The following is a 27,661-nucleotide window of genomic DNA, read 5'->3' on the forward strand; positions in this document are numbered from 1 at the left end:
GGAAAGGTCTCGTACAATTTCTTTTCCATCCTGATATGATGATCCCTTTCACTAGAATTGGGCAACACTGGGTGCTATTAGAAACTTGACAGCAGAAGCTGGTGATGAGGAGGTCGGAAGTAAAGAGTCTGACGGTTCCCCTGAAGTTGACATTTTCCTAAGAACACCAGCCTGTAGCGTCACCGTGACAGCTATGGCGGGATAAAGTGGGGTTGGCGTGCTGCCTAGTTGACGGCATGTTCTGAGGCGTGTCGGAACACAGGGATAGTTGCAGCAAAATTTTGCCTGAATCGGAATTAGTTTAACTAATTCCTTTACGGGGTAAAAAAACGGACGATTGAGAGAACTATCAAAACGGCGAGAGGAAGGTGGTATTTATAGGCATTCAAAAGCGGCGAGGAGAGGCCGTACCTGGATGCGGAGGGAGGTACTTCCGGACAGAGCGACGGTCAAAGGTGAATAACATATATGATAATATAGTGTTGTAATATATTTTTTTCAATATTAATCACCAATTTTTGATTAGCTAGATATAATGTGATAGATTGTCATTTTATTTGATTTATTATAGAAAGCAGAACCTTGATGAGACAAGTAATTCAAGTGTATAATAGTAATAAAAGATTCTGGGTGGGAAGTCATGATTGAAAATTTTAAAAATTAGTTCTGCATTTTTGTTGTTGTTTCTCTCTGTTATTGAAAACTCGAGATGTTGATTAACAGCAACTGGCATATAGACTTTGGGAAACCTGTTTGGCAAATACAGATTCCTTTCCAGAGCTTTATGCAATCTTCATATTTGTCATATTGAGGATGTCATTCAAACACAAAGAAAGGGTTGCCCCTGGGGTTACCGTTGATCCTTGGAATTGTGGCTTCTTAGCACTCAAATAGATAAATACCCTTAACGGCTTTTGCGCAGTTCCAGTCAACCTCCCAAGGTGTTAGTTATGTCAACGGAACAGCCAATCCATGAATACCCAAGATCAGGAATGGATGTGATATTTTCAGAAGTTTTCATGTTTCAGGATGACAGTTCGGGGCTATGGCAAAAATCACTCGGAAGTTAAAAGGTGTCCATCCCCTGCGCAGGTTTCAAGGAACTAAATACTCCTGTTAAACTTGCGCTTGGGGATTGATATACCTGCTTCTGAGGCTGTGCTGGATGCGCCCATGGAAAGTGAGTGTTCATGAAAGGGTTTGGGAGCTTTTAAGGGATGTGACATATTGACATCTTCCAGACAATCAAGATAGCTACAGGACGAAATCCAAGGTTACGATATGTAACTAGCCACGCCAATCGCAGCCTATATCCGGTCGTGTCATGACTTTTTCACAACAGAAGAAATTGGCTTCATTATCAGTGAAGTTATGATGTGTTATGATGGATGAGAGTCATGTAACAGGATATGCATGATGCGGGCAACAAATTCTTCCTGAACCACTGATGTGCTTCTCACTCAACTGATCAGAGTCAAAATCTTGTAATCTTATATTCTTTGAGAAATGATATTCAGGAATATCATATTCATCCTCTCATTTCTTCAATTTGTTACTCTTGCAAAACAATTTAAAGCAAAGATATTATATTGTGAATCTTGTCATCTTTCTTTTTGTTCCATTCATTTTTTTCCCCCTGGCCTTCTCATTCAGGGGGGAAAAAAAAGCCCTGCACAGGAGTCATGAGTCTCACTATGCATGATAAGTATGCAGTTTTATTCATCAGAAAATACCTGATAAGAATCTCATGCTAGTTAATGTAATAACTAGATTGAGAATGACTTTTCCTCAAGAGAGATGTTGATGGCATTATTCCCATACCTTCTTGTTTCAGCTACTCAAGAACATGGAATTGGCCATATAAACAGCTTTTACTTGAGTAGATGAATAGACAAAGTTCAGACCCACAGTGAAAAATTTCCCAACTACATCAAGAGTGGAGATTTTTGAAACAAATTGATAAATGGCTTGGACGTCGAAAATCGTGGCTCAGAGACAAACTGCGCCAAATTTGTGATGGAACGCTAGTCAACCAAAACATCTTTGTCCCAGAGTATTCCAGAACTTCTACCGGGAAATGCTCAGAAAGTCAATGCTCCTGGTTCAAAGAAGAAAACCCGTTTTTGAGCTGGTTCCGATGGTATTTCAAAGTGGAGCAGACTTCGAGCGCAGGATGGAACACGGATCACGATTGCAAACGTGTCTCTTTTATCCCCAATTCTGCAGCTTTGAAGCTACCAGAAATGCGTCTCAATTTATTCATCTCACTCTTGACCTGAGGGAAGCAGCGGGTAAGAGTTTTCGATCGCCAGATAAGTTTGCCTTTATCATTCCCAGCTCTGTTAACCAATGGGCTACCAACAGCTTCCTCAAACGATTTATACTGCACCAATGCCTTCGTTCGCGACTAATCTGCTTTCATTGTAACAGCATCGTTGTTTGGCAAGACCTTCCATTTAAGTGGCAGGTTTCGTTGAGACTGCTAATTGCTGATTTTCCTCTCTGTGGTTATAAATACTGTAACTGTTACCATTTCTATCACTCACGGTTCCTTTTCAGCTTGTGGTACCAGCCAAGCCGAAGAGATATTTCATCAGGCAATTTACTTTACTTACATCACAATTTGTATGGTTATTTTCGTGCCCACAATTCAGCCACTGGAGAAAGTGGTACTTCACGGTGAACTCCAATTGCGATTTTGGATTTCAGGGGCTGTTGGAATGCCTCTGGTAATATGAATGGCTGTGGTGCTCAGTCACGACCTATGCACTACCGGAATTTGCTGTTCCCCCTTCGACAAGAAATGCCTTCCTGCCTCGAAACATGCGAGTGTGTTCATACCTATATCGCTCTCTACCTTCCCCTATAGAGAGTTATCTGCCTGACTGCTTCCCCCTAGCAGCGTCATAGTGCCTTCCAGTACGGTAGTCATGGTAGATACCATAAAGGTAAACAAAGACAACGATGATCTTGTTTGAGTGACATTCACCGACGGTGGGGTAATCGCGCCCAGACTTGGCTTAATGGGCATCCTGGTTATCGAAGAAGCGACTTTGGCGATTCAGTGTCTGTGTCGTTGGCTCAGGGGTTTCACCTTATCAGGACGTCCCTTCTTCAGCGAGTGCTAACCCTTATGTACCGTACTATCGCGGCAAAAGGAAATCTTTGTTCATCCCTCGAAATCATGGACTTTAACGATATTCTTAGGCACTATCGATGCTGCTCAGCTGATAATGCAACAAGGAAAAGGCAGACTCACTCTTCCCCGACAAGGTGAATTGAGATATTACAGGAATGGGAAGAGGAGCTTGTTGTTCCGGCAATCTGAGAGCGGATTGGATCATAGACAGGAAAACAATATCTCGATGATATTTTTCTGCTGGGATTTTGATGTTTCAAAACCCGTCAATATTCTGACGTGTTTCCAGCAAGGTACACCAAAGCTGTTGCAAATGATCGTCGCCGAGCAGAGGGAATTTTACAGGATATCAGAGCTCCAAGCGGCGTAAGATTCGGCTCCTGTGTGGGGATTTGACCATAGCTGGTGCATTATTTTGATCCCAGGCTTTTCAGCTTGCGATGATGCACAGCGAACAAAAGCCTTCAAGCAAAGTCCTGCAATCCATTCAACACTCGAATGATAAGTCCGTTTCCATATACTTTGCCATGAAAACGTTATCGATTTAACGACGAACAAAGAATCGGATGTCGGAGCGTTGCATCACCTGGCTTGTCTTGTGAAGGCTCATCGGGTGCATATGGAGACTTATTTTGACGAATTCTTGGGGTCCATTGGGACTTCTTCGAAGCAACTGCTTATTGTAATCACCGCGTGAAAATCTCGAAGGAAGCAGGGACAAAGCTGGCAGATCCTTGGGAGTTAACACAGCGAACACAGCCTCCGCACCCACACCAAGCAATCAAATCCTGGATTTTTATTTAAATTAGATCTGCGGAGAACAAAATTAATATTTTCGGTAGAGTCCAATAATAATCGTGCTTTATCAACACTTGGGTAGGGAAATCGAGCTCACCTCACCAGGAGAAATTCAAAAGAAGAATCAATCAATCCATCCCAGACAAAAAACACCGGGCAAAATGTGTTATGCAAATTTGATACCAAGCTAACCCAAACTTAATGAGGCTGTGATGCCGTCGCGTCAAGTGCCTAGTGATGTGTAGGTCTTGCAGGTCTTAGCGCAACAGGAAAACCATGTGGACCCACCCCATGTGCGGACTGTCAGTCGGACTAATTAGTTAACTAATCACCCCAAAAAAGTTGGTTCTCCACAACCCGACCCAGGCCGTTTTGGAGTGGTTTAAGTGATCGCCACGGTCCGTATAGTTTAAAATCTGCCCGAAGCCCAGGACTGAGCTAATAGTGCCGCAGACATTTGGAAGAATAAGGCTAACGAACAAACTTATTTTCTCAGGTTTCGGCTTTGTCTGTCTTTAGTAATATGAGTTCCCACGCATTGCGGCGTTTGGGGGTGCAAATAGCATAGTAGTAGTTCCGTATCAACTTTTTGATGAACGTGATTTTGAAACAATTCGAGAGCTCCGGCCTTTGATTGTTCTAGACAGCCTTAAAACTTGGCTACAAGGGAAAGTAATGGCCAGCCTCGCTTGTGATAAACACGTAAAAACTTCATGGACTCAAAGAGGCTCCTTTAAATCGAAAGAGAACATTGATTTTGCCAGGAGTAAATTTAGGAAAGGGACTTGAGGGGGGGAAGGATTACTGGAACAGTTCTAATACCCATCGCAAGAGATGGGAATTTTCTAGAATAGAAAAAGCACTACTTAGACATCATGGAAGTAGCTGATTGATTCCGTATGAGCTTAGCTGTAATCACTTAATCATTGCCTTGCAATAATTGAAAACAACATGATCTGCCTATCAGCTCTAGAAACAATGATAATTGATAAGGCTGATAGTAGGGGTAAAATATTGTAAATCTTTCCTTTCAGTGTTTGCGACACAAGAGTGTAGGGTGTGCCTGAATTGCAAGTTAATCAGTAAGCAAATCAAACAAATTAGAAAGGTATTACACATCAACAGAAATGTTCACCTTTGACAAAGGTGTTGACAACTGTCATATAATCATTTCATCATGGAGACTTTGTTAGTTCCATCAAAATAAACTCTGGTACCCAACGACATAGTTGTCAATAGCAGGCTTTGTCATATGTTATAACTGGCTGCTGGTTTTTTTTGGGGGGTTCCTCGTGATCCCCTCTATCCTTCCAGCAGAAGGAAGTTCAGCAGGGTGGAAGTGTTCCGTTATCCCATTCCATCCTGTTCAATTTATAAGATTAGAAACGCAATCACAGTTCTATAACATAGCAAAAGGAACCGAATACTCAGTCAGAATTTTTTGATATTCCAGGAACTTGATTGTTGCTGGAGACAGGAAGATACTGGACTATACGTTTCAATCAAGGGAAAGTCAGCCCATGTCGAGTGAACAGCAACGGCAAATAAGCATACCATTTCCGCCTCGATGGAAAGTATGCCCCGCAGGGAGCCTTATCCAGTTCAACCCCAACATGTGAATCGGGATACAGTAACTAGATACTATGACTCAGAGAGAGAGGTTCAACTTTGGCGAGAAGATGCATGTTACAAATAGATACGGCCTTCAAACTTCAGACTTGTATGTAATATCTGAGTCTCTCGGTAATATATATATCGGCATTTCATCAAGGTAATGACGACGATATCCAAGCACATGTGAAATATCTATCATCAATCACGACGTCATTCAAAGTTAAAGCTATTTCCCACCCCGGTGAAGTTTTGGTTTTAGGGCGTCAATCGCGCTAAATGGCGGCTCTTGGCCGAAGAGGGAGGCCTGAGCTCCATACGAAACAGACGCAGATCAACAACGTAGACAACCTCACCTCATCAGCACCTCGGGCTTTCCCACAGAGCTGATGTTGTGGTTACATGCGGGATGCTCTGATGATTTCTTGGCGCATATTTGGGAAATTATGATTACTTATATTAATTAAGGTGATGGCGCGGAGAAGTGCAAATGCTGGTGGGGGCTCATTAGGAAAGTGATTAGTTGTTGGGTAGTTAAGGTTGCACGCCCGAAGCTGGACCAGAGCAACGTTACATTGCGACCTCCCAAAACACAAGCTCATTTTTGAAATAAGGAGCCGGAGCAGGCAACTTTTCCTGGGGAGTTGGAGATGAATTTCGAGAGCAAAAACAATGAGGGTGCTCCTCCGGATTCTAGCCGAAAAAATTCAAGAAGGGAAGACTCGAGTAATCCATAGATATGATATTGTTCCTGTTGAAGACGTTGTGTCGGCGCTGATAAAGCGTTCGCTAAGCTCTTTCGCGCCTTGCCACATTGAGAAAGGGAAATTACTGCAAGGCTGGAGACTGTGGTCCGTGCGGGCAGGCGCAAAAAAAGGGCAGTACAGCACCACCACCTCTAATACCGGGGAATACCATGGGCGTAAGTTCGGTATTCTTACCAGTTTCGCAATTACGCTGTACGAGACCGTTTGTCGGTATTGTCAGCTTACCGAACCAGGAAGCGTAACAGAGAGAGCTCGGCTATTGCACTTACCCGTGGCGCGTTGTCCTGGCTGCTCACACATCGTATGCCCGAATGGAACGACCAAAGGGTGTTACAACGCCATGCATTTGCCCCGGTTCAAACCCCGTATTGATTACCAAAGCGGCTCTTAGGGATAGTTGAAATATTAGTTCCTGCACTACCACTTTTTCATCTGATTTCAATTCAACCTCATTGACACACCATCCACTACCACATCACGCCGCTCCTTTTGCATTCCTGCTGGTTTCGGTCGCGTCTACACAGTCCGTATTCGAGATATTATCTCTCGGATGTCACCTCATCTAGCCGCTCTCCACCACCACCACCACCACTACCACCGCATGACTGTTGCGGCAGGGGGTTTCCAGGTCACTGGGGCATTCTTTATACAGCGCCAAGCAAACCAACCACCAGCGTATTATTCGAGGACCTTCATTCCAATCCCAAACTAGACAACTTCAGATTTATTTGTTAATTCTTTTTTTTTTTTTTTTTTTTTTTTTTTTTTTTTTGATAAAAAAATGTTGGCTTTCTTAACCTATGACAAAATAAACAACTTCACCAACGACTCACTAATGCCACTGCTGCTATTACTACACCAACTGCTCTGAGTCATGGCAATCCTCCCATTGAAGCTGAGTGACCGTCATTCTCCTCAAACCCCCGTTTGTAGCTGCAGGTCGCTGTAGTCAATCAATCGCATGCCTCGCTTCCCTGTGTATCGTTTCACCACCAGGTACCACCGTGGGAAAGTCACCCACGCTTCCCCCCCCCTCTCACCTGGGGGCCTCAACAATAACACCTCAATCTGTCAACCTGACCACCGTTCCCTCATTTGTTTTTAATTTTGCGACTTGAGGTGTTTATTCTTACCCTTTTAAGTTCTTGTTTCATTTCACATTTTATCCTTGTTTATGCAGACTGAGACCGGAGCACCTCTTTCAGTACTATCCCCGTCTACTACCACTGATCACTGCTGGCCTTGATGTTAGTCAGATCCCTGTGGAAAGGGATTGCCCGGCAAAACAAGTTCCTGGGTTCTGTGGGGGGGGGAAGGCATAAGCTCACTAAAAGGAGATAAAAACAGCCTGGCGCGAAACGTGAGATCTGGGTCCGGCAAAATTGATCAGACAGACACAAAGCGAGCAAATAGTGCCTGCAACGCTGCAGTTGCCCTGACCAAGTGCCTAGAGACCCCGTATTCACTGTCGCACTTGATAGTTGCTTGCTTCCTCTCCATCCTCACCTGCTCTATCTTCATTTTTTTCACATCTCTCTCTCTCTCACACACACATACAACATAATACGCAATTCCTGTGGAAAGTCCTCTTGATACCCACCTTCCTGGATAGTACCAGGTACCCAATATAACGTGTCTTAAAACCAAAGCGCGGAGTTCCCGATACAACTTTGGACTCGGCTATTTACACTTTGCCTTTTGGGGTATTTGTATGAGCCCGCTCGCCCCTTTCCGTTATCAGCAACTATCCGACATGAAACTTTGACTGCTACTCCGCCTTTAACTTTGTTTGCATTAAGTTTTAATATCTTGCGGCTCACCCCTTCCGACGGTTTCACTATTGTGGCTTGAGTCAAAAATACATCATCCACACACTACTGCCTCTGCAGAACATCAAATCGTCGGTACATCACATCAGCACTCGGACCTTAAACCCTCTTTTGTATTGGCCTCAACGCTGGAAATGGTTGTCAAGCTTTTATATCAACCATCCATGAATTTTACTTAAGCTCCCGTCGAGGCCCCTTTTGAAACCATTTACACGAGCTTTGACCACCATATAATAATACCCCATATACCCAATACACTATCTACCAAACTCAAATCTCTACATTTCTCACTACCAAGGCTCCCTTGGAGGCCTACCGATATATCCGTCTATCAACATGGCAGATGCAGTTGCAACAGCCGCCCGCCGCATGCGGTCTTTCTTTCGCAGCATCATGGCTCTCCTCAAGCGGTTGATGATGTTTCCCTCAGGACTTGGGGATGCATCTGACTCAAAACGCGGATCCATTTCCAGCATCAAACGACGCCGTCGATCCCTCGATGAGCTATCGAAAGAAATTGAGCGTCTTTTCAATGGCCACTTGGACGTTGCGAATCTCTTGGCCATGTCACGGAAGATACGCGCGCAGATTGACGCCTGTGCCAAGTCGAGCCCGGTCTCCATGCTCCCATCTTTCAACCATACTCTCCCCACTGGCAATGAGACAGGTACATACCTTGCCATGGACCTGGGAGGATCGACGTTTCGCGTTGCGCTTGTTGAACTTTCTGGGGGTGGGAAGATGAGGATCATCCGTGTGAAGGTCTCAGCAATTGATGAGCCTGTAAAATTGTTGGAGGGGAAAGCTTTTTTTCGCTGGATGGCGGAAAGAATTGAGGAGATGCTAGGCGGTGGTGATGAAAAGTATGGCCTAGACTCAGCACCTCTGCCAATCGGTCTATCGTGGTCGTTTCCGATTGAGCAGACCTCGATACGCAGCGGACGCGTCATTTCCATGGGCAAGGGGTTCCTGTGCTCCGATGGTACCGTGGGTGACGACCTAAGCGAGTTGATCATGGATGCTTGTAGGGAGCGAAATCTCAATGTCAGAATCGATGCCATCGTCAATGACAGCTCCTCTACCCTGCTCTCTCGTGCTTACACAGACTCTTCAACCCGGGTATCTTTGATCTTAGGCACTGGTACCAATGCCGCCATTCATTTCCCCGTAAATGCCATTGGAACCGCCAAGTTCGGAAACAGACCAGCAGAGTGGTTCGATGCAGCTGATCACGTAATTGTCAATACCGAACTTAGCATGTTTGGTGGTGGGGGAGTCTTACCAACGACTACCTGGGACGATTATCTCAATCGCACACATTTAAAGCCCGATTATCAACCCCTGGAGTATATGTGCACGGGACGATATCTAGGTGAGATCGTGCGGTTGGTCATACTGGATGCTGTCAAGACTGCAGGTCTGTTTGGAGGTGTACTCCCTGAATCCATGCGGAATCCGTATTCTTTTGACACCGCTATCGCCGCATACATCCAAGATGATACATCCCCCTCCCTTACTGCTTCCTCTTTATTCCTGCAAAAACGCCACACCTTTATCATCCCCCCATCTCCGCCCGATCTTCTATTCCTCCAACAAATCTGCGGCTACGTCACTCGCAGAGCAGCAGCATACCTAGCGACTGCCATCCACGCCCTCTGGTGTCTACGGAACAACACTGAAGCACCCATCATTCTCCCCACCCCTGACTCCACCTCCACAACGAACGAAAGAGCCGTTGCCAGCGGAAACAATCCTCCAAAGAACGACACCGCCGATAATAGTGAACTGAACGTCACGATCGCCTGTGATGGGGCTGTCATTAACAAATACCCAGGCTTCCACAAGCAGTGCCAACACTACCTCAACGAGCTGACACTGGAAAGAGATTCGTCCCTCCCATCCCCTTCTCTCTCCCTCTCCCAATCTGCGACGGCCTCCTCACCCTCGGAGCAACTGATTACCTCAGTCGTCACATCGCCCACCATCACTCTCGAGTTAGCTGATGAGAGCGCGATATATGGTGCTGCAGTGGCAGTGGCGGTGGCTGTTCCAGGAAATTAAGGCGAAAGGAAATTTTCTTCTGATTTTGTTTCCATACATGCATGTATCCGTACATACCGTTGCATTACCCATACCCCGCAGCTTGCGTCATTCAGAAAACAAATCTTCCTTGTATCACAAGAAAATATCCAACCTCCGTTAATCGTGAGGTACGAACTTGCTGAAGCGATCCATCCGTTCATTAATCCCATTATATACCCCGCATATATGATCCGATGCTTTTCCGTCCTCCAGCCTCTATACACTTCCGCTTTACATAGCAACTCCATCTTCCATGCATCGTACCTAACTGGTCATCGAGCTACACCACCCTTCTCCCATCTTACTCTTTGTTTCTTTCTCCCCTTTATGTCTGCCTGTCGAGACAGGTACCGCAGGTCACCTGTTTTTCCATTTCGTGCATTCCTTTTTACTCAACTGGTTTCGGAACATATGGACGGAATTTTCAACCGGGTAAATAAATAAATAAATGGAGGTTTTGTTCTGGTATTATTGCTATTATAAATCTTGTTCCCATCACCCTCGCCAATATTTGGTTGAAACATGAAAATACGTTGGTTTCATTTTTCTCATTCTTCTGAGGGGGTTGGTCGTTTACGGCTCTCTTTTTGAATATTTGTTTCACCAGTCCCATTTCCCCCCACCCCAATGCTCATATACATATACCTGACGCATACATACGAAAATACATGCGAGTAGCTGAGGAAAGGGATAAAGGAATTGGTGAGCATGAACTCGGAAAGTTCACTTGCACATAATTTTTTTTCCCTTAATTTTTCTTTTTTCTTCTCTTTTTATTTTTATTTTTTCTCTTTTTTTTTTTATTGATACGGTAGATAAGATATTTCAATTCTTTAGTATTATTATTGTTCTCTTTTAAGCAGTATTAATTTCTTGCAATTCAGTTTTGAGCTTCTTTCATTCATTTTCATATCTATTTATTTTATTTCAAATGTATAGCTGAATTTCATCATTGTAATTTGTTGCTACTTTTGCTCTTATATTTCTTTCCTCAGTTTCAAAGTCAATAAATATAATAAATAATATCTTTTTTTAGTGTTAGAGTTTCTGTACAGAGAAGGAGATTCAGGCTTTTCTTTCTCTCTTTAATGATTTGATAAGCTTAAGTCTAGGCAACTTTTGTTCTTATTTTACTTGTCATCTGCCATTAGACTTCTCTACATAAGGATTTTTTTATCTGAGATTGAAGACATAATCATTGATTTCTCTTTTAGCTTGCAATATCTCAAAGTAACTACACATTTAATGAGGTAGTTAATGTTATTTATCACTGAGAAGTGCATTCTCTCTGAAAATCATTAAACTGTAGAGAATTAAGCTCTAAGAACTAGAGGCTAGCCCTCCTATATAACAAGGATGAATTGCTTGGGAAAGAGAAGAAAAGAATGAGATGAGAACACAAGCTTAAGCAAGCTCATGTAGCATGATCATGTGCACACATGCAAACAATGACTAGGCTGAGTCAGCCAGTCAGAGTGAATCTAGAGGTTCAGCCTCTTATAATATCCTTCTTCTTCCTCTTTGTTGCTATAAGGGGTTGAACTCCTAGATTTGCTCTGGCTGGCTGACTCAGCCTAGCCATCATTCACATGTGCACATGTGATTGTGCTATGCAAGCTTGCTTAAGCTCAAGTTCTCATCTCATTCTTTTCTTCCCTTTCTCAAGCAATTCATCCTTGTTATATAGGAGGACTAGCCTTTAGTTCTTAGAGCTTAACCCTTTACATTATGAATTGCTTCACTCCTTTCATTGATAGGCCACTGGGAGCCTTAAATCCTGCATCATGAAGTTCAGTGATAGCACTGGTATATGAATAGACTGGGTTAGCAATCATGCTAACAAACAAATGAGCAACATTGAAAACATCTAGGTGAATGAGATAAAGCAGCAGACTTGTACAACAAATGAATCAACATGAAGCAATGAGCAGAAACACTCTCAGCAGCTTTAAACAACAATGAATGACCTTTCTTCAACAGCAGGAACAGGTTCAGTGTGAGAACAGAGATTTAATAGTAGCTCAGCAAGCTGAAATAGCTAATTTATGACAAGCTTTGAACACCTCAACATCAATCCTCTCTCAATTGAATCTGCAATCACTTATTGCAGTCAGAAGACCAAAGACCAAGCTATCAGACTGTGAGAAGTATGATGATTCTAATCTGAAGCACTATCCTCAGTGAGAGCTAAAGCTTCAATCAAAACTTAAGATCAATGAGAAAGCTTTAGATAATAATAAGGAATGTGCTTGATATGTGTACTCAAGACTGAAAGAAATGGCAGCAGCTTGAGTTTACCTCTGAGTTGAGAATAATAAGAACAAGATTAACTTCATGATAGAGAGCTTACTGGAGCAGACACACATACTCATTAATGATTCTGCATGACAGAAAAAGACTATGCAAAAGCTCAACAATCTATGATAGAGTAGAAAAGCTCTCTTTGACTTTCTGTCTGAATTTAATCAACTACTGCTGAAAGCTGGTGGTCATGAATAGAATGATCATATTAAAAAGAGGTATTTGAAATCTGCTCTAAGCATGGAGCTGAGAGAAGGCATGATGAGTGTAAGAAAATCATCTTTCTATGAGAATTACTGCAGAAAGCTTAGATTAGTTGATCATCAACTCTCTGAGCTTAAGACTTTAAGACAGTGATCTAAACATTGTGAGAGCAGATCTTCTTCAGATCATATGACATCTAATTCACACTCTCTACTTTGTCATGCTGTTCTTGACTGATGAAATCAGTCTCAAGCTTCCACTGATGATCTGATGAATCTCTCTTCTGATGCTGTGATCTCAAGCACTCACCACATCAAATTGATAAATCAGACAGAGGTTAATCAATGAAGAGAGCAAGGCCTGTGCTTGAGATGCAGAGCTGAAGGTCATATGATTAAGAGCTGTCTGTTCAAACCTCCCAGACACTCTGCCACCCTCATGATAGTTAAAATGATCTCTGAGCTGGTACTGAACAATGATGATGTGAATATGAGTGAGAATTTGAGAAAAGAGTAGCTTTAACTAAAAGACACTGAAAGAAGTGAAATAAGAAGCTTATGAGAAAGCAATGAAGAAGATTTAAATCTAAGATGATATTCAAATCCTTCACTGTTGATGCTCTAGTAGATAATGCCTTTTTGACTAGAGCAATGATAGATAGTGAATGTAATGTCTATGATCTTATTTCTCAATTCTATGTTAACAAGCATAAGCTTCTGTACATTAAAATTCCTCCTGTTAAAATGACTGGCTTTGAAGACTCCATGGAACTCTCCACAAGCATGATGACTGGCATTCAAATTGATATAGGTGGTCATGTAACTGAACAGGCCTTTCTCTATGTGATGAATAAGTTACATGATCATGATATGTATCTAGGTGACCCCTGGCTGACCCAGCAAAAGGTGACTATGATCCCTCATCAAAGAATTGTGAGATTTGAAGAGAGTGGCATAGAGATAGAGTCTAGTTCAAATGCAAAAGCTGATATGATTCCCATCTCTGCTGTAAGCTTCTCTAGACTTATGAGCATTTGAGAGAAGTGAAACATCAAGATCTTCACTGTCAGTTTGACTGATATTCAAAAGACTCTAGAAGTGAAATCAAAGATTGACTCTAGAGAAAAGCTGTCTGAACATTATCATGAGTTTTTGAACATATTTGATAAGGAAGTTGCTGACACTCTACCCCCACTTTGTGAATCAGGTAGAGATCATGAGATTGAACTGATTAAAAAGGCTGATGATAGCACAGAACAACCCCTTTGAGACTCATTATATAATATGTCTTGAGAGGAACTACTGGCTTTGTGAAAGACTCTTACAGATTATCTAAATAAGGGTTTTATTAGTATGAGCAACTCCCCTGCAGCTGCTCCTGTACTATTCACAAAGAAGTCTGAGAGTGGGCTAAGATTCTGTGTGGACTATTGAGCTCTTAACAAAATCACTTAAAAGAATCAATATTCTCTATCATTAATCAGTGAGACTCTACAGTGAATTGAACAGACTAAATAATTCACTAAGCTAGACATTATTGCAGCTTTTCACAATATTTGAATCACAGAAGATGATGAGTGGATGATGGTCTTTAGAACCAGATACAGACTATTTGAGTGACTGATTATACTCTTTGATTTGGCTAATGCTCTGAGCACATTTCAAAAATATATCAACTGAGCATTACATGGATATCTGGATGACTTCTGCTCAGTCTATTTAGATGACATCTTGATATTTTTCTCAAGAAGCTTATGAGAGCATTGTGAGCATGTACAAAAAATGCTTATGCATCTATAGGAAGCAGGCCTACAGGCAGACATTAGAAAGAGTGAGTTTGAGATGAACAGTACAAAATATCTTGAATTCATCATTGAAGCAGGCAAGGGTATACAAATGAATTCAGAGAAGATTAAAGCTGTTTTGAAATGAGTGACATCTACTACTCTTAAAAGTATATGAGAATTTTTAGACTTTGTCAATTTCTATAGATAATTTATCAGAGATTTCTCAAAGATCATGATCTCACTAACAATTCTTACATGCAAGAATGTTCCTTTATTGTGAATAAGCAAGACTGAGAAAGCTTTTAAGTGTCTAAAATCAATGTTTATCTCTGCTTCAATTCTGCTTCAATTCAACTCTGACTGTGAGACTATATTGAAAATAGACTTCTCAGATTATATCTCAGAAGAAGTGCTGCTACAATATGATGAGCAGAGCATTCTACACTCATGTGTCTTCTTCTCTTGCAAGCATTCATCTGCAGAATACAACTACAAGATTCATGATAAAAAGTTATTAGCAATAATTAAGTGTTTAAAGAAATGAAATGCTGAGCTACAAAGTATAAAGAAATTCAAGATCCTTATAGATCATAAGAATCTAGAATACTTCATGATTACACACAGACTAAATAAAAGACAGCTATGTTGAATGGATATTCTCTATTGATTCAACTTCAGAATTGATTACCAGTCAGAGAAGTTGAATGCTGAATCAGATGCTTTATCATGAAGAGAGCAGAACATGCCACAGAGCACTGATGATGAGAGAATCAAGCAGAGACAAGCTCAACTACTTAAGTTTAATGTACTGGCATCTGAAATGAAATCAATAGTGACTGCTGCCAGTGTGAAATCTGAGATGTCTCTTCAAGCTCAGTGAAATGAGATTCAAAAAAATGACAAGATTCTGCAGTGTCTGGAGCAAATTCTTTGTGAGAGAAGATTCAGATTTTCTTCTGAACTCAGCATTAAGATCTCTATCTCTGAGTGCTCTTTAAATGAGAACAGAGAGCTTCTCTTTCAAGATTGTAAGTGAGTGCCAGACTTCAAACCTCTTCAAATCAGATTAGTGCATGAGGCTCATGACTCATCTCTTACCAGTCATCCCAGATGAGAGCAAATAACAGAAGTTCTAAGATGTGAGTTCTACTGATCAGGCTATGCTGCTGATGTGAGAAGAATGATCAGAAACTGTCATCTTTGCAGATCAAACACTGCATGAAGAGATTGATGTCAGAAACTGCTTAAGCCTCTTCTCATTTCTGAACATATGTGGCAGAAGCTTTTCATGAACTTTATTGTGAACTTATCAAGCTCTAAAGAATACATGAACATCATGATTATAATGAACAGACTGATCAAGGAGATTATATTAAAAGCAGTTAAGAAAACTGATGTGAAGACAGTGACTAGAGTGTTCCTTCACAACATCATTCCTCAACATGGCATTTTTAAGATGATAGTGTCAGATCAAGGGTCAGCTTTCACAAGCATGTTTTGAACTTAGATATGTGAGAAATTAAATATTAAGAGATGACTCTTCACAGTCTATCACTCAGAGACTGACAGAGCTACAGAGTGAATGAATCAGACTCTGAAAATCTATCTACACAAGTACATTAGCTTTCAACAGGATGACTGATGTGAATGACTTCCTCTAGCAGAGCTGATCATTAATAATAGAGATGCTGTCTCAACAGGCATGAGCTCATTCTTTTTAACACATCTTTTCCACATCTTCTTCATTAATATAGCTAATGCACTCTTCATTGAAATATCATGTAATCTCATTAAGTTTGCAGATGATTATATGAGGAAGACCTGTGAAGTGTTGAAGTGAGCTCAAATAAAAATGACAAATGCTCAGCAATCTCAAAAGAATTATATAAATAGATAAAGAGACTCAGCTTCAAGCTTTCAATTCAGAGATAAGGTCTGATTGAGCTTAGAGAACATGAGAACTAATCATCTGTGTAAGAAGTTAAATGTGAAATACAATCAATATACTATGCTAGAAAAGATAAAATCTCATGCTTACTGACTGAATGTCTCATCTGACATTCACAATGTTTTTAATATAAAGCTTCTATATGCAGTGACAACAGATTTCTTGCTTAGTCAGAGGCAAATCAACTGGCAGTCACTCACTATAGAGATTTTAGAAGGATCTAAGTTTGAGATTGAGAAAATTTGAGATGAATGAATCTATCAGAGGAAAAAGCAATACCTTGTTAAATGAGTAGGTTGAGCTGAGTCTACATGAAATGACATGAGTCTTCTACAAAAAGTGAAGACTTTGAACACTTGAGAGGCCTCTCAGCAGGCAAAATTAGATGTAAAGAGAGCTTTAAATAGTCATAAAGACCTGCAACTGTAAAGGATTAAGCTCTAAGAACTAGAGGCTAGTCCTTCTATATAACAAGGACAAATTGCTTGAGAAAGGGAAGAAAAGAATGAGATGAAAACTTGAGCTTAAGCAAGCTCACGTAGCACAATCATGTACACACATGTGAATGATGACTAGGCTGAGTCAGCCAGTCAGAGCAAATCTAGAGGTTCAATCTCTTATAATACCCTTCTTCTCCCTCTTTGTTGCAGGCCTTTACAACTATTTAAAGCTCTCTTTACATCTACTTTTGCCTGCTGAGAGGCCTCTCAAGTGTTCAAGACCTTCACTTCTTGTAGGAGACTTGCATCATTTCATGTAGGCTCAGTTCAATTTACTCATTTAACAAGATATTGCTTTTTTCTTCAGTAGGTTTGTTCATTCTGAATTTCTTCAATCTCAAACTCAGGTCCTTCTGAGATCTCTATAGTGAGTGGCTGCTAGTCAGTTTGTCTCTGACTAGACAGAGAATCTGTCACCACAGCATGTAGAAGCTTTACATTAAAGACATTGTGAATGTCAGATGAGACATCTAGTCAATAAGTATGAGATTCTATCTTTTCTAGCACAGTATATTGATTGTATTTCATGTTCAGCTTCTTGCACAGATGATTAGTTTTCATGTTCTCTAAGCTCAATCAGACCTTATCTTCAGATTGAAAGCTTGAAGCTGAGTCTCTTTGTCTATTCACATATTTCTTTTGAGATTGCTAAGCATTTGTCATTTTTACTTGAGCTCACTTCAACACTTCACAGGTCTTCCTCATATAATCATCTGCAAACTTAATGAGATTACATGATGTTTCAATGAAGAGTGCATCAGCTATATCAATGAAGAAGATGTGAAAAAGATGTGTTAAAAAGAATGAGCTCATGTCTGTTGAGACAGCATCTCTATTATTGATGATCAACTCTGCTAGAGGAAGTCATTTACATCAGTCATTCTGTTGAAAGCTAATATACTTATGTAGATAGATTTTCAGAGTCTGATTCATTCACTCTGTAGCTCTGTCAGTCTCTGAGTGATAGACTGTGAAGAGTCATCTCTTAATGTTTAATTTCTCACACATCTGAGTTCAAAATATGCTTGTGAAAGCTGATCCTTAATCTAACACTACTGTCTTAGAAATGTCATGTTGAGAGATGATATTGTGAAGAAACACTCTAGTCACTGTCTCTGCATCAGTTTTTATAACTGCTTTTAATATAATTTTCTTGATTAGTCTGTCTGTTATAATCATGATGTTCATGTATTCTTTAAAGCTTGATAAGTTTATAATAAAGTCTATAAAAAGCTCCTGCCACATGCATTCAAAAATGAAGAGAGGCTTAAGCAGTCTCTGATATTGATCTCTTCATGTGATGTTTGATCTGCAAAGATGACAGTTTTTGATCATTCTTCTTACATCAATGACATAGCCTGATCAGTAAAACTCATATCTTAGAACTTCTGCTGTTTGCCCTTACCCAGAATGATCAGTAAGAGATGAGTCATGAGTCTCATGCACTAATCTAATTTAAAGAGGTTCAAAGTCTGACACTCAATTATAATCTTGAAAGAAAAGCTTCTTGTTCTCATTTAAAGAGCACTCAGAGATGAAGATCTTAATGCTGAGTTCAGAAGAAAATCTGAATCTTTTCTCATAAAGAGTCTGCTTCAGACACTGCAGAATCTTGTCATTTTTGTAAGTCTTATTTCACTGAGCTTGAAGAGACATCTCAGATTTCACACTGACAGCAGTCATTCTTGATTCTATTCCAGATATCAGTACATTAAACTTAAATAGTTGAGCTTGTCTCTGCTTGATTCTCTCATTATCAGCACTTTGTGACATGTTCTGCTCTCTTTGTGATAAAGTGTCTGATTCAATATTCAACTTCTTTGAATAATAATCAATTCTGAAGTTGAATTGATAGAGAATATTCATTCAATGTAGCTGTCTTTTATTTAGTCTGTGTGTAGTCATGAAGTATTCTAGATTCTTATGATTTATGAGAATTTTAAATTTCTTTACACTTTGTAGCTCAGCATTTCATTTCTTTAAACACTTAATTATTGCTAATAACTTTTTATCATGAATCTTGTAGTTGTATTCTGCGGATGAATGCTTGCAAGAGAAGAAGACACATGAGTGTAAAATGCTCTGCTCATCATATTGTAGCAGCACTTCTTCTGAGATATAATCTGAGAAGTCTGTTTTCAATATAGTCACACAGTCAGAGTTGAATTGAAGCAGAATTGAAGCAGAGATAAACATTGATTTTAGACACTTAAAAGCTTCCTCAGCCTTGCTTATTCACAAAAAAGGAACATTCTTGCATGTAAGAATTGTCAGTGAGATCATGATCTTTGAGAAATCTCTGATAAATTATCTATAGAAATTGGCAAAGTCTAAAAATTCTCATATACTCTTAAGAGTAGTAGGTGTCACTCATTTCAAAACAGCTTTAATCTTCTCTGAATTCATTTGTATACCCTTGTCTGCTTCAATGATGAATTCAAGATATTTTGTACTGTTCAACTCAAACTCACTCTTTCTGATGTCTGCCTGCAGGCCTGCTTTCTATAGACACATAAGTATCTTTTGTACATGTTCATAATGCTCCTGTAAGCTTCTTGAGAAAAATATCAAGATGTCATCTAAATAGACTGAGCAGAAGTTGTCCAGATATCTATGTAATGCTCAGTTGATATATTTTTGAAATGTACTTGGAGCATTGGCCAAATCAAAGGATGTAATCAATTACTCAAATAGTCTGTATTTGATTCTAAAGGCTGTCATCTACTCATCACCTTCCATGATTCAAATCTTGTGAAAAGCTGCAATAATGTCCAGCTTAGTGAATCATTTAGTCTGTTCAATTTGCTGTAGAGTCTTACTGATTAAAAATAGAGAATATCAATTCTTTTGAGTGATTTTATTAATAGCTTGATAGTTCACACAGAATCTTACTTCACCCCCAGGCTTCTTTGTGAATAGTACAGAGGTGGCTGCAGAAGAGTTGCTCATGTAAAGGGTTAAGCTCTAAGAACTAGAGGCTAGTCCTCCTATATAACAAGGATGAATTGCTTGAGAAAGGGAAGAAAAGAATGAGATGAGAACTCGAGCTTAAGCAAGCTCGCGTAGCACGATCACGTGCGCACGTGCGAATGATGGCTAGGCTGAGTCAGCCAGCCAGAGTAAATCTAGGGGTTCAACCCCTTATAGCTCACTTTAATAAAATTCTTATCTACATAATCTGTAAGAGTCTTTCACAAAGTCAGTAGTTTCTCTCAAGATATATTATATAATGAGCTTCAAGGGGTTGTTCTGCACTATCATCAGTCTTTTTAATCAGTTCAATTTCATGATCTCTATCTGAGCTATGAAGTGGGGATAGAGTGTTGGCAGCTTTCTTATCAAATACATTCAAAAACTCATGATAATGTTCAGACAGCTTTTCTCTAGAGTCAATCTTTGATTTCACTTCTAGAGTCTTTTGAATGTCAGCCAAACTAACAGTGAAGATCTTGATGTTTCACTTCTCTCAAGTGCTCACAAGCCTAGAGAAGCTTATGGCAGAGATGGGAATCACATCAGCTTTTGCATTTGAACTAGGCTCTATTTCTATGCTACTCTCTTCAAATCTCACAATTCTTTAATGAGGGATCATGGTCATCTTTTGCTGGGCCAGCCAGGGGTCATCTAGATACATATTATGACTATATAATTCATTCATCATATAAAGAAAGATCTATTTAGTTATATGATCATCTATATCAATTTGAATGCCAGTCACTATGCTTGTGGAGAGTCTTATGGAGTCTTCAAAGCCAGTCATTTTAACAGAGAGAATTTCAATGCACAGAAGCTTATGCTTGTTAACATAGAATTGAGAAATAAGACTATAGACATTACATCTACTGTCTATTATTGCTTTAGTTGAAAAGGTATTATCTATTATAGCATTGACAGTGAAGGATTTGAATGTCATCTTAGATTTAAATCTTCTCCATTGCTTCTTTATAAGCTTCTTATTTCACTTCTTTCAGTATCTTTTAATTGGAGCTACTTTTTTTCTCAAATCCTCACTCATATTCATATCATCATCATTCAGTACTGGCTTAGGGATCACCTTAGCTATCATAGAGGTGGTAGAGTATCTGAGAGATTTGAATAAGCAGCTATTAATCATATGATCTTCAGCTTTGCATCTCAGGCACAGGCCTTGCTCTCTTCATTAATTAACCTCTGTCTGATTTATCAATTTGATGTAGCAGGTGCTTAGAATCATAGCATCAGAAGAGAGATTTATTAGATCATCAGTGGAAGCTTGAGACTGGTTTTATTGATCAAGAACAGCATAATGAAGTAGAGAGTGTGAATTAGATGTTGTATGATCTGAAGAAGATCTGTCCTCACAACATTTAGACTACTGTCTTAAAGTCTTAAGCTCAGAGAGTTGATGATCAACTAATCTAAGCTCCTTGCAGTAATTCTCATAGACAGATGATTCTCTTACATTCATCATGCTTTCCCTCAGCTCTATGCTTAGGGTGAATTTTAAATATCTCTTTTTAATATGATCATCTTATCTATAATCACCAGCTTCCAGCAGTAGCTGATTAAATTCAGACAGAAAGTCAAAGAGAGCTCTTCTACTCTGTCATAGATTGTTGAGCTTTTGCATAGCCTTTTCTTATTATGCAGAATCACTAAAGAGCATGCATATCTGCTTCAGTAAGCTCTCTATTATGAAGTTGATCTTGTTTTTATTACTCTCAACTCAGGGGTAAATTTGAGCTGCTGCCATTTCTTTCAGTCTTGAGTACACATATCAAGCACATTTCTCATTATTATCTAAAGCTTTCTCATCAATCTTAAGTTTTGATTGAAGCTTTAGCTCTCACTGAGGGTAGTGCTTCAGATTAGAATCATCATACTTCTTGCAGTTCAGTAGCTTGATCTTTGATCTTCTGACTGCAATGAGTGATTGTGAGTTTGATTGAGAAAGAGTTGATGTTGAGATGTTCAAAGCTTGTCATAGATTAGCTATTTCAGCTTGCTGAGCTACTATTAAATCTCTGTTCTCACACTGGACCTGTTCCTGCTGTTGAAGAAAGATCATTCATTGTTGTTCATAGCTGCTGAGAGTGTCCTTGCTTATTACTTCATATTGATTCATTTGTGTATTTGTTATACAAGTCTGCTACTTTATCTCATTCAGCTAGATGTTTTCAATGTTGCTCATTCATTTGTTAGCATGATTGCTAACCCAGTCTATTCATATATCAGTGCTATCATTGAACTTTATGATGCAGGATTTAAGACTCTCAATAGTCTGTTATATGTCAGCACATTTGCTAAGCTTCATGATACAGAATTAAGACTTTCAGTGGCCTATCAATGAAAGGAGTGAAGCAATTCATAATGTAGAGGATTAAGCTCTAAGAACTAGAGACTGGTCCTCCTATATAACAAGGACGAATTGCTTGGGAAAGGGAAGAAAAGAATGAGATAAGAACTCAAGCTTAAGCAAGCTCACATAGCATGATCACATGCGCACATGCAAACAATGACTAGGCTGAGTCAGCCAGCCAGAGTGAATCTAGGGGTTCAGCCTCTTATATCAGTGATTCATTCTCAATATATCAGAGTTACTGAAGATATATATAAATCTTTACCTAGTCATTCATATCTTTGATCACTTAGATTTCTCTTCAGTTCTGAGATATAAACTTATCTGCTTTCTTAACTAGTCAAGTCTACTCATTCAGCTTCTTATCAGACAGCGTACATGTTGTGAACCAACAGGAGACTCCCAGGGATCATTGGATAAGAATTGCAGAGGATAAAGGAACTAGAGTTTCAGACAGAATAACCCTGGGTTCCAGGACTAACCTAAAGAGATGATCACATGATTGATAGATTGATAGATTGGTATGACTATCTATCAGACATTACCAAGTCTACTGGGTAGTAGATTGGTAGGCTGATATGACTATATACCATGGGCTGTCAGATCTATCAAGAGGTTTCCATCATGTATATAAACATGCTCATTACCCCTAGGATCAAGAGACCTATCTTCTTGATCAATGATCAATTTTATATTTTCCATTCATCTACCTGATCTCTACTCCACCCTACCCACATTGTGTCTGTGTTTATCTGATACATCCCCACTCCTATACTTGTCATAGCTTTGACCACCTAACTCTACACCCTCTCAGGTGCCCATCTCACTCAAGCCCTACGCACACCTGACCCCCTAGCTGTAGCTATCATTGGTTATAAGGATCCTCTAATTGATGTCCTTACTACTTGTGATAGTGGCACTACCCCCTGTCCTAGTTATCAAGCTTACGGCACTCCCGTTCGGCTTAACCTTACCCCTCAGCTACAGGTGAAGCTTGCTAGTGATAGAGGCTCGGTAGCAGTACATGATGGCAGTGTTGACTTTTCATCTCAATGTCATCTACTTACATCACTATTAATTTTATATTTATGTAAAACAGCTAGCTGGCAGCTATAATACTTTATTTTCTCTTCATTGTAATTATATGAATATAATATAACTATAAAACAATACTGTATATTATATTTAAATATTATACAGAGATGTTACAGTTGCTAGCAGACTGATATTCATTTTATTTATCTTTAATTGATAATATATCAGACTGTAGTAAGTATAATGAGTGCTCTTCAATATGAAAAGCAAGAAAATTAAGTAAAGTATATTTGTATTATTAAATAATTAAATTATATAATGCTAAATTTGTTTAAATTTTATTCTCTAAATTACTTTATCACGGAATTCTTTTGTCAATACAAAATGAGACTTTATAATAATATTTAAAAATTATAACATTTCATTTTTTACCTTATTTATCCTTAAAATATAAGTAATCATTTCTCAAAAATATATGTGAGAGAAGATGGGCTTTTCAAAACTTCATTAAATATTCATTTAATTAGAACTTCTTTCTGTTCAAAGCTTAATCATTGCTAAAAGACATGACTGACAGGCTTGAATCAGTCATTTGATTATAGAAAATGCTTCTAAAGATGTTAAATACTATTGCTGCTGCTTGTACAGAGTAATAAAGACTATTTTCTAGACTGTTAATAGCTAATTGAATAGATTCTTCATGTTAACAAGCCATTTTAACAAATTGGTTAAATTGCCGCGCTTTTGATTGAATGTGGTGGATTTTACACTGTGGACAGATTCTAGAGGAGGTATTTTAGTAGAGATGCTGCCATCTCATATTATCGAGGCATAAAAGTAGTAATTTACTCAGTAAACAGATTTAAGATATATATATATATATATAAATATGCAAGAATTTGGTGCTGTTATTTACAGTACATATATATTCATATCTAAATCATCACCAACTCAAACTCAAGTCTTCCTGCCAATGCATAAACTATCATTATAAAACTATACAGGACATGAATTCATAAATTTCTGTTTTGAATCAATTGCCAGTTGCAAGCACCACGCATCAACTACACATTATAAAAACGCCAGGAAAAAAGAAATCAGGAGAAAAAAGAAGTAACATCAATGATAAAACCTTCAGAAGCCCCTAATCATTTCACGGTTTCAGCGCAACTTTAGCACCATGGTGACTGGCGCATGTTATTGTAATCCACTCCCTCCACGGTTCAGGGTCACGCGACTCAATGGTGCGGAAGTGCTGCATAAGGCGGATTGTGGTGTACGAAGCTTCCGCGAGTGCGAATTGTTCTGATTGTTTTAATGAACGGGGAGATATTTTGGTTAGATACTTCAACCGTATTTTATAAATCTTGGGATTTGGCCGGGGAATAGTTTCACAAAGGGAAAAGAGAATGTAAGGCAATGTAAGTAAAAACTTACGACCAAGACAAATCCGCGGCCCACCATTAAAGGGTAGATACTCCCACCCAGGTCTGAAGGTCTCCCATCTCTCGGGTTTGAATTCAGAAGCATCGGGTCCGTAAATGTCCTTGCGTCTCTGCATGGTATAGACGCTGTAGCCGAGTGAGGTACCCTTTTTGACAAGGATGGGGTGCGATCCGTCTGGTCCACCACCCCGTGGGAGGATAGTATCACAGATTGCAGTACGTGAATTGACTGGAACGACAGGCCAGAGGCGCAGGGCTGGATTTTAAAGATGTCAGTAGAAGTTACGCTATTAATAGGGACTAACAGAGAGGTTGAAACAATGTCCAAGGAACATTTTCTTTTTCTCTTTTGTCAGCTCACTTTCGTTAAGAACATAGCGAAGATATTTCATATTTTTCATTTCTTCGAATGTGGGCTTCTTTCCATCCAGCTGCTCAACTTCCATCTGCAATTTGTTCCACACATCGGCTCGTTTGGAGATTATGTTCCAGACATTCGCCAATAGACTCGCTGTAGTGTCACGGCCAGCAAGTAAAATGTTCAAGGTTTCAGAGCGGAGGGCTAGGGGATCTTGAGTCTGCTTAACCAGTTCATGCAGGAAAATATAACGGCGCCCCTTTTCTTGCACGGGAAGCCGTCCTTGCTTCTCGTTCATGTGATGCTCGAGAGCTTTCATTACATATCGATCGGCAAAATCATGGATGAGTTTCTCATCCGTAACAAATCGCTTGTCGGTTTTGAAATATCTATCAAGAAGTCCAAATCTCAAGGAATTCCCAATTTCTGTCGTGCAGTATGTGAAAGCTTCACCGAAGTTTTCACCTTCAAGGGACTTGTTGTTTTTCTGCAAAGTATTGGCTGATTCTCCAAACAAAAATTCGGTTGCCGTGTCTAACGTGAGGTCGAAGAAAAGTGGTTGCAGGTCAACAGTAGATCCATCTGTCGGGATGGTGTTGACAAGATCCTTTATGTGAGCTTCAAAGGTAACCAGGTCAGCAACCTGGGAACGGTTGAAATTTGGCCGCAACATAGTTCTCGAGTGCTCCCATTGAGGGCCGTCTGTGGTGAATATGCCCCATCCGAAAACACTGTGGAAGCCCTTCTTCCTGACGTGGTTGATTTCATAATCTGCGAATTTAAGAGACAGCACGGTTTTAATGTTATCGGGCTCGCAGGTAGAAATCGCTAAAATTAAGTTAGTCTTATGAAGATAGGAACCCTAGACTCCGCATATGAAGCAGAAAATCACTAACCCGGCGTCCCTAGACTATTGAGTGAGTAAGTATTCCCGTATAGGTGATGGCGCTTTTGGAGCTCTTCAAGGATGGTGTTGGTCTTCTTATGAGCCTTGACCTTCAGAGCTAGATCCAGGCCAAGGATGGGATCTCTGTGCGGATATGCCGGAGGTGGTTTACAACCATGTTCTTTTGCCAACATACGGCGACCAGCACCCACAGTCAAGTAAAAATATACTTGATAAAGACCGAGGAATCCCAAGCCTCCCAGGAGGAGATGTATCAGTGACAGCATTGCGGATGTAAGTATGACGAGTTCTAGGGCTATTCGATCTTTCTGGCTGTTGTCTCGATGTCGCTCCCTCAACTACAAGTTGTCCCACTAATATATATTCTGCGACACTTACTAGGTAAGAAAGCATTCATATCAAATCAGAGAACAAAGACCTACAGTGAATAACCAGAAGTGATCAATCGGCATCAACAGATGTAAAAGGAAATGAGGAGGTAGGGGAGTGACTTACTTCGTTAACAACCGTTCAGTTAAAGATTCACCGTCGCCGTTGATGGGGGAAGAAGTTTTGCCACGAGATCCTCCATGTGAAGCTGGGAATATCCTAGCGGGATACATGCAGATATCCCAAGAAATATATATATTTCTACCCAAACGACAAAGCTCCAACAAAGAGGGTTTGATAGCGGATGGGCTTGGTGCTTTCTTTCATAAAACAGAGACCAAAAAAAAAAAAAGGGAAGAGGAATTCATCCCGTATTTCCGAGATTCCACGGCCAGTAGTGCTCACAGGATGCGACCCGGTATTGGTTAGCATGCTTGGTGATGGGATGGATCTTCGGGTGAAGGATGGGACAGCCCAACCATGAGTCGAGATGCCTAGGCTCAGTGATTGTTGATCGTCTACGGAGTCCACGGAGTCGTCAAAATACTACAGTATATCCCATGCGCAATGCGGGGAACGGCTGAATTCTCCAGCCCAGCAAATCCACGTAACAATTCCACAGATTCCAAGCTTTTTGGCTCTCGCCTGGGTCGCCTGCGTGCCCCTGGTTGGGCATTTCTACTGCGCTGTGCTCCTTAAACGCCCTCGCAACCACCCAGCCAGCGCCACTTTAACCCTCTGGCGACAACATGGCGAGCACCTCCATGGTCCAAAAGCTCCATATAAAATGATTCACATGGAAATCCTCGGATACTACCAGGCCCTCGGCGGGTCCTGTTCCCATGAGTCTGCCCCATATGCCCTCAGCCGCGGGGTGAAAGTCAACCCGCACGCCGAGTTGCGAGATTCCAGGGCCCAGTCGCTAGGCTGTCCGCTAGAAGCCAATATGTGTAGGTTGGTATTACAAGAGCTGTTATTCGTCAGAGTCAACTTGAGCTTTGACAAGACAAAGATTATTTTAAGGGTTCCTCAGGAGTCGATTTCGAAGTCTTGGGGCTTATTTTTGCTGGTTCTTTACGGAATCGGAGGCCCAGCGTCCAGGGTAAGAGTTATGCGGAGATTAAAGTGTTTGACCACGGTATGGTGACGCTAAGATCTAGTTGCTGGGATTCACAGATCGTTAATCCTGGCCCTATCTCGGCTGCACCGTAGCCAGGCTTTTCTATGAGGATTTGTTTCAGACT

At 40.3% G+C, this 27,661-nt stretch overlaps 4 protein-coding genes across 4 annotated transcripts; 3 read left to right on the plus strand and 1 right to left on the minus strand.

Annotated features, from left to right (window-relative positions):
* Positions 1 to 6,220: 6,220 nt before the first annotated feature.
* PAAG_11268 (hypothetical protein) lies at positions 6,221 to 6,706 on the plus strand (the record flags this gene model as incomplete). The annotated part of the gene is made up of 1 exon (XM_015846945.1): positions 6,221 to 6,706. One exon carries the CDS (start codon positions 6,221 to 6,223, stop codon positions 6,704 to 6,706), a length of 486 nt encoding a protein of 161 aa, XP_015703367.1.
* A 1,774-nt stretch (positions 6,707 to 8,480) lies between these two features.
* Positions 8,481 to 10,205, plus strand: PAAG_01377 (hexokinase-1; the record flags this gene model as incomplete). Its single annotated transcript, XM_002796323.1, has 1 exon — positions 8,481 to 10,205. One exon carries the CDS (start codon positions 8,481 to 8,483, stop codon positions 10,203 to 10,205), a length of 1,725 nt encoding a protein of 574 aa, XP_002796369.1.
* A 14,286-nt stretch (positions 10,206 to 24,491) lies between these two features.
* On the minus strand, positions 24,492 to 26,314 carry PAAG_01378 (cytochrome P450 52A3; the record flags this gene model as incomplete). The annotated part of the gene is made up of 4 exons (XM_002796324.1): positions 24,492 to 24,643; positions 24,776 to 25,039; positions 25,145 to 25,969; positions 26,038 to 26,314. The coding sequence occupies 4 exons, from the start codon at positions 26,312 to 26,314 to the stop codon at positions 24,492 to 24,494; spliced, it is 1,518 nt and encodes a 505-aa protein (XP_002796370.1).
* Positions 26,315 to 26,881: 567 nt separating this feature from the next.
* Positions 26,882 to 27,629, plus strand: PAAG_01379 (hypothetical protein; the record flags this gene model as incomplete). Its single annotated transcript, XM_015844332.1, has 3 exons — positions 26,882 to 26,968; positions 27,040 to 27,367; positions 27,430 to 27,629. The coding sequence occupies 3 exons, from the start codon at positions 26,882 to 26,884 to the stop codon at positions 27,627 to 27,629; spliced, it is 615 nt and encodes a 204-aa protein (XP_015701240.1).
* Between the last annotated feature and the right edge of the window lie 32 nt (positions 27,630 to 27,661).

Source organism: Paracoccidioides lutzii (genome assembly GCF_000150705.2).
Source record: "Paracoccidioides lutzii Pb01 unplaced genomic scaffold supercont2.3, whole genome shotgun sequence".
NCBI classification, from domain to species: Eukaryota; Fungi; Ascomycota; class Eurotiomycetes; order Onygenales; family Ajellomycetaceae; genus Paracoccidioides; species Paracoccidioides lutzii.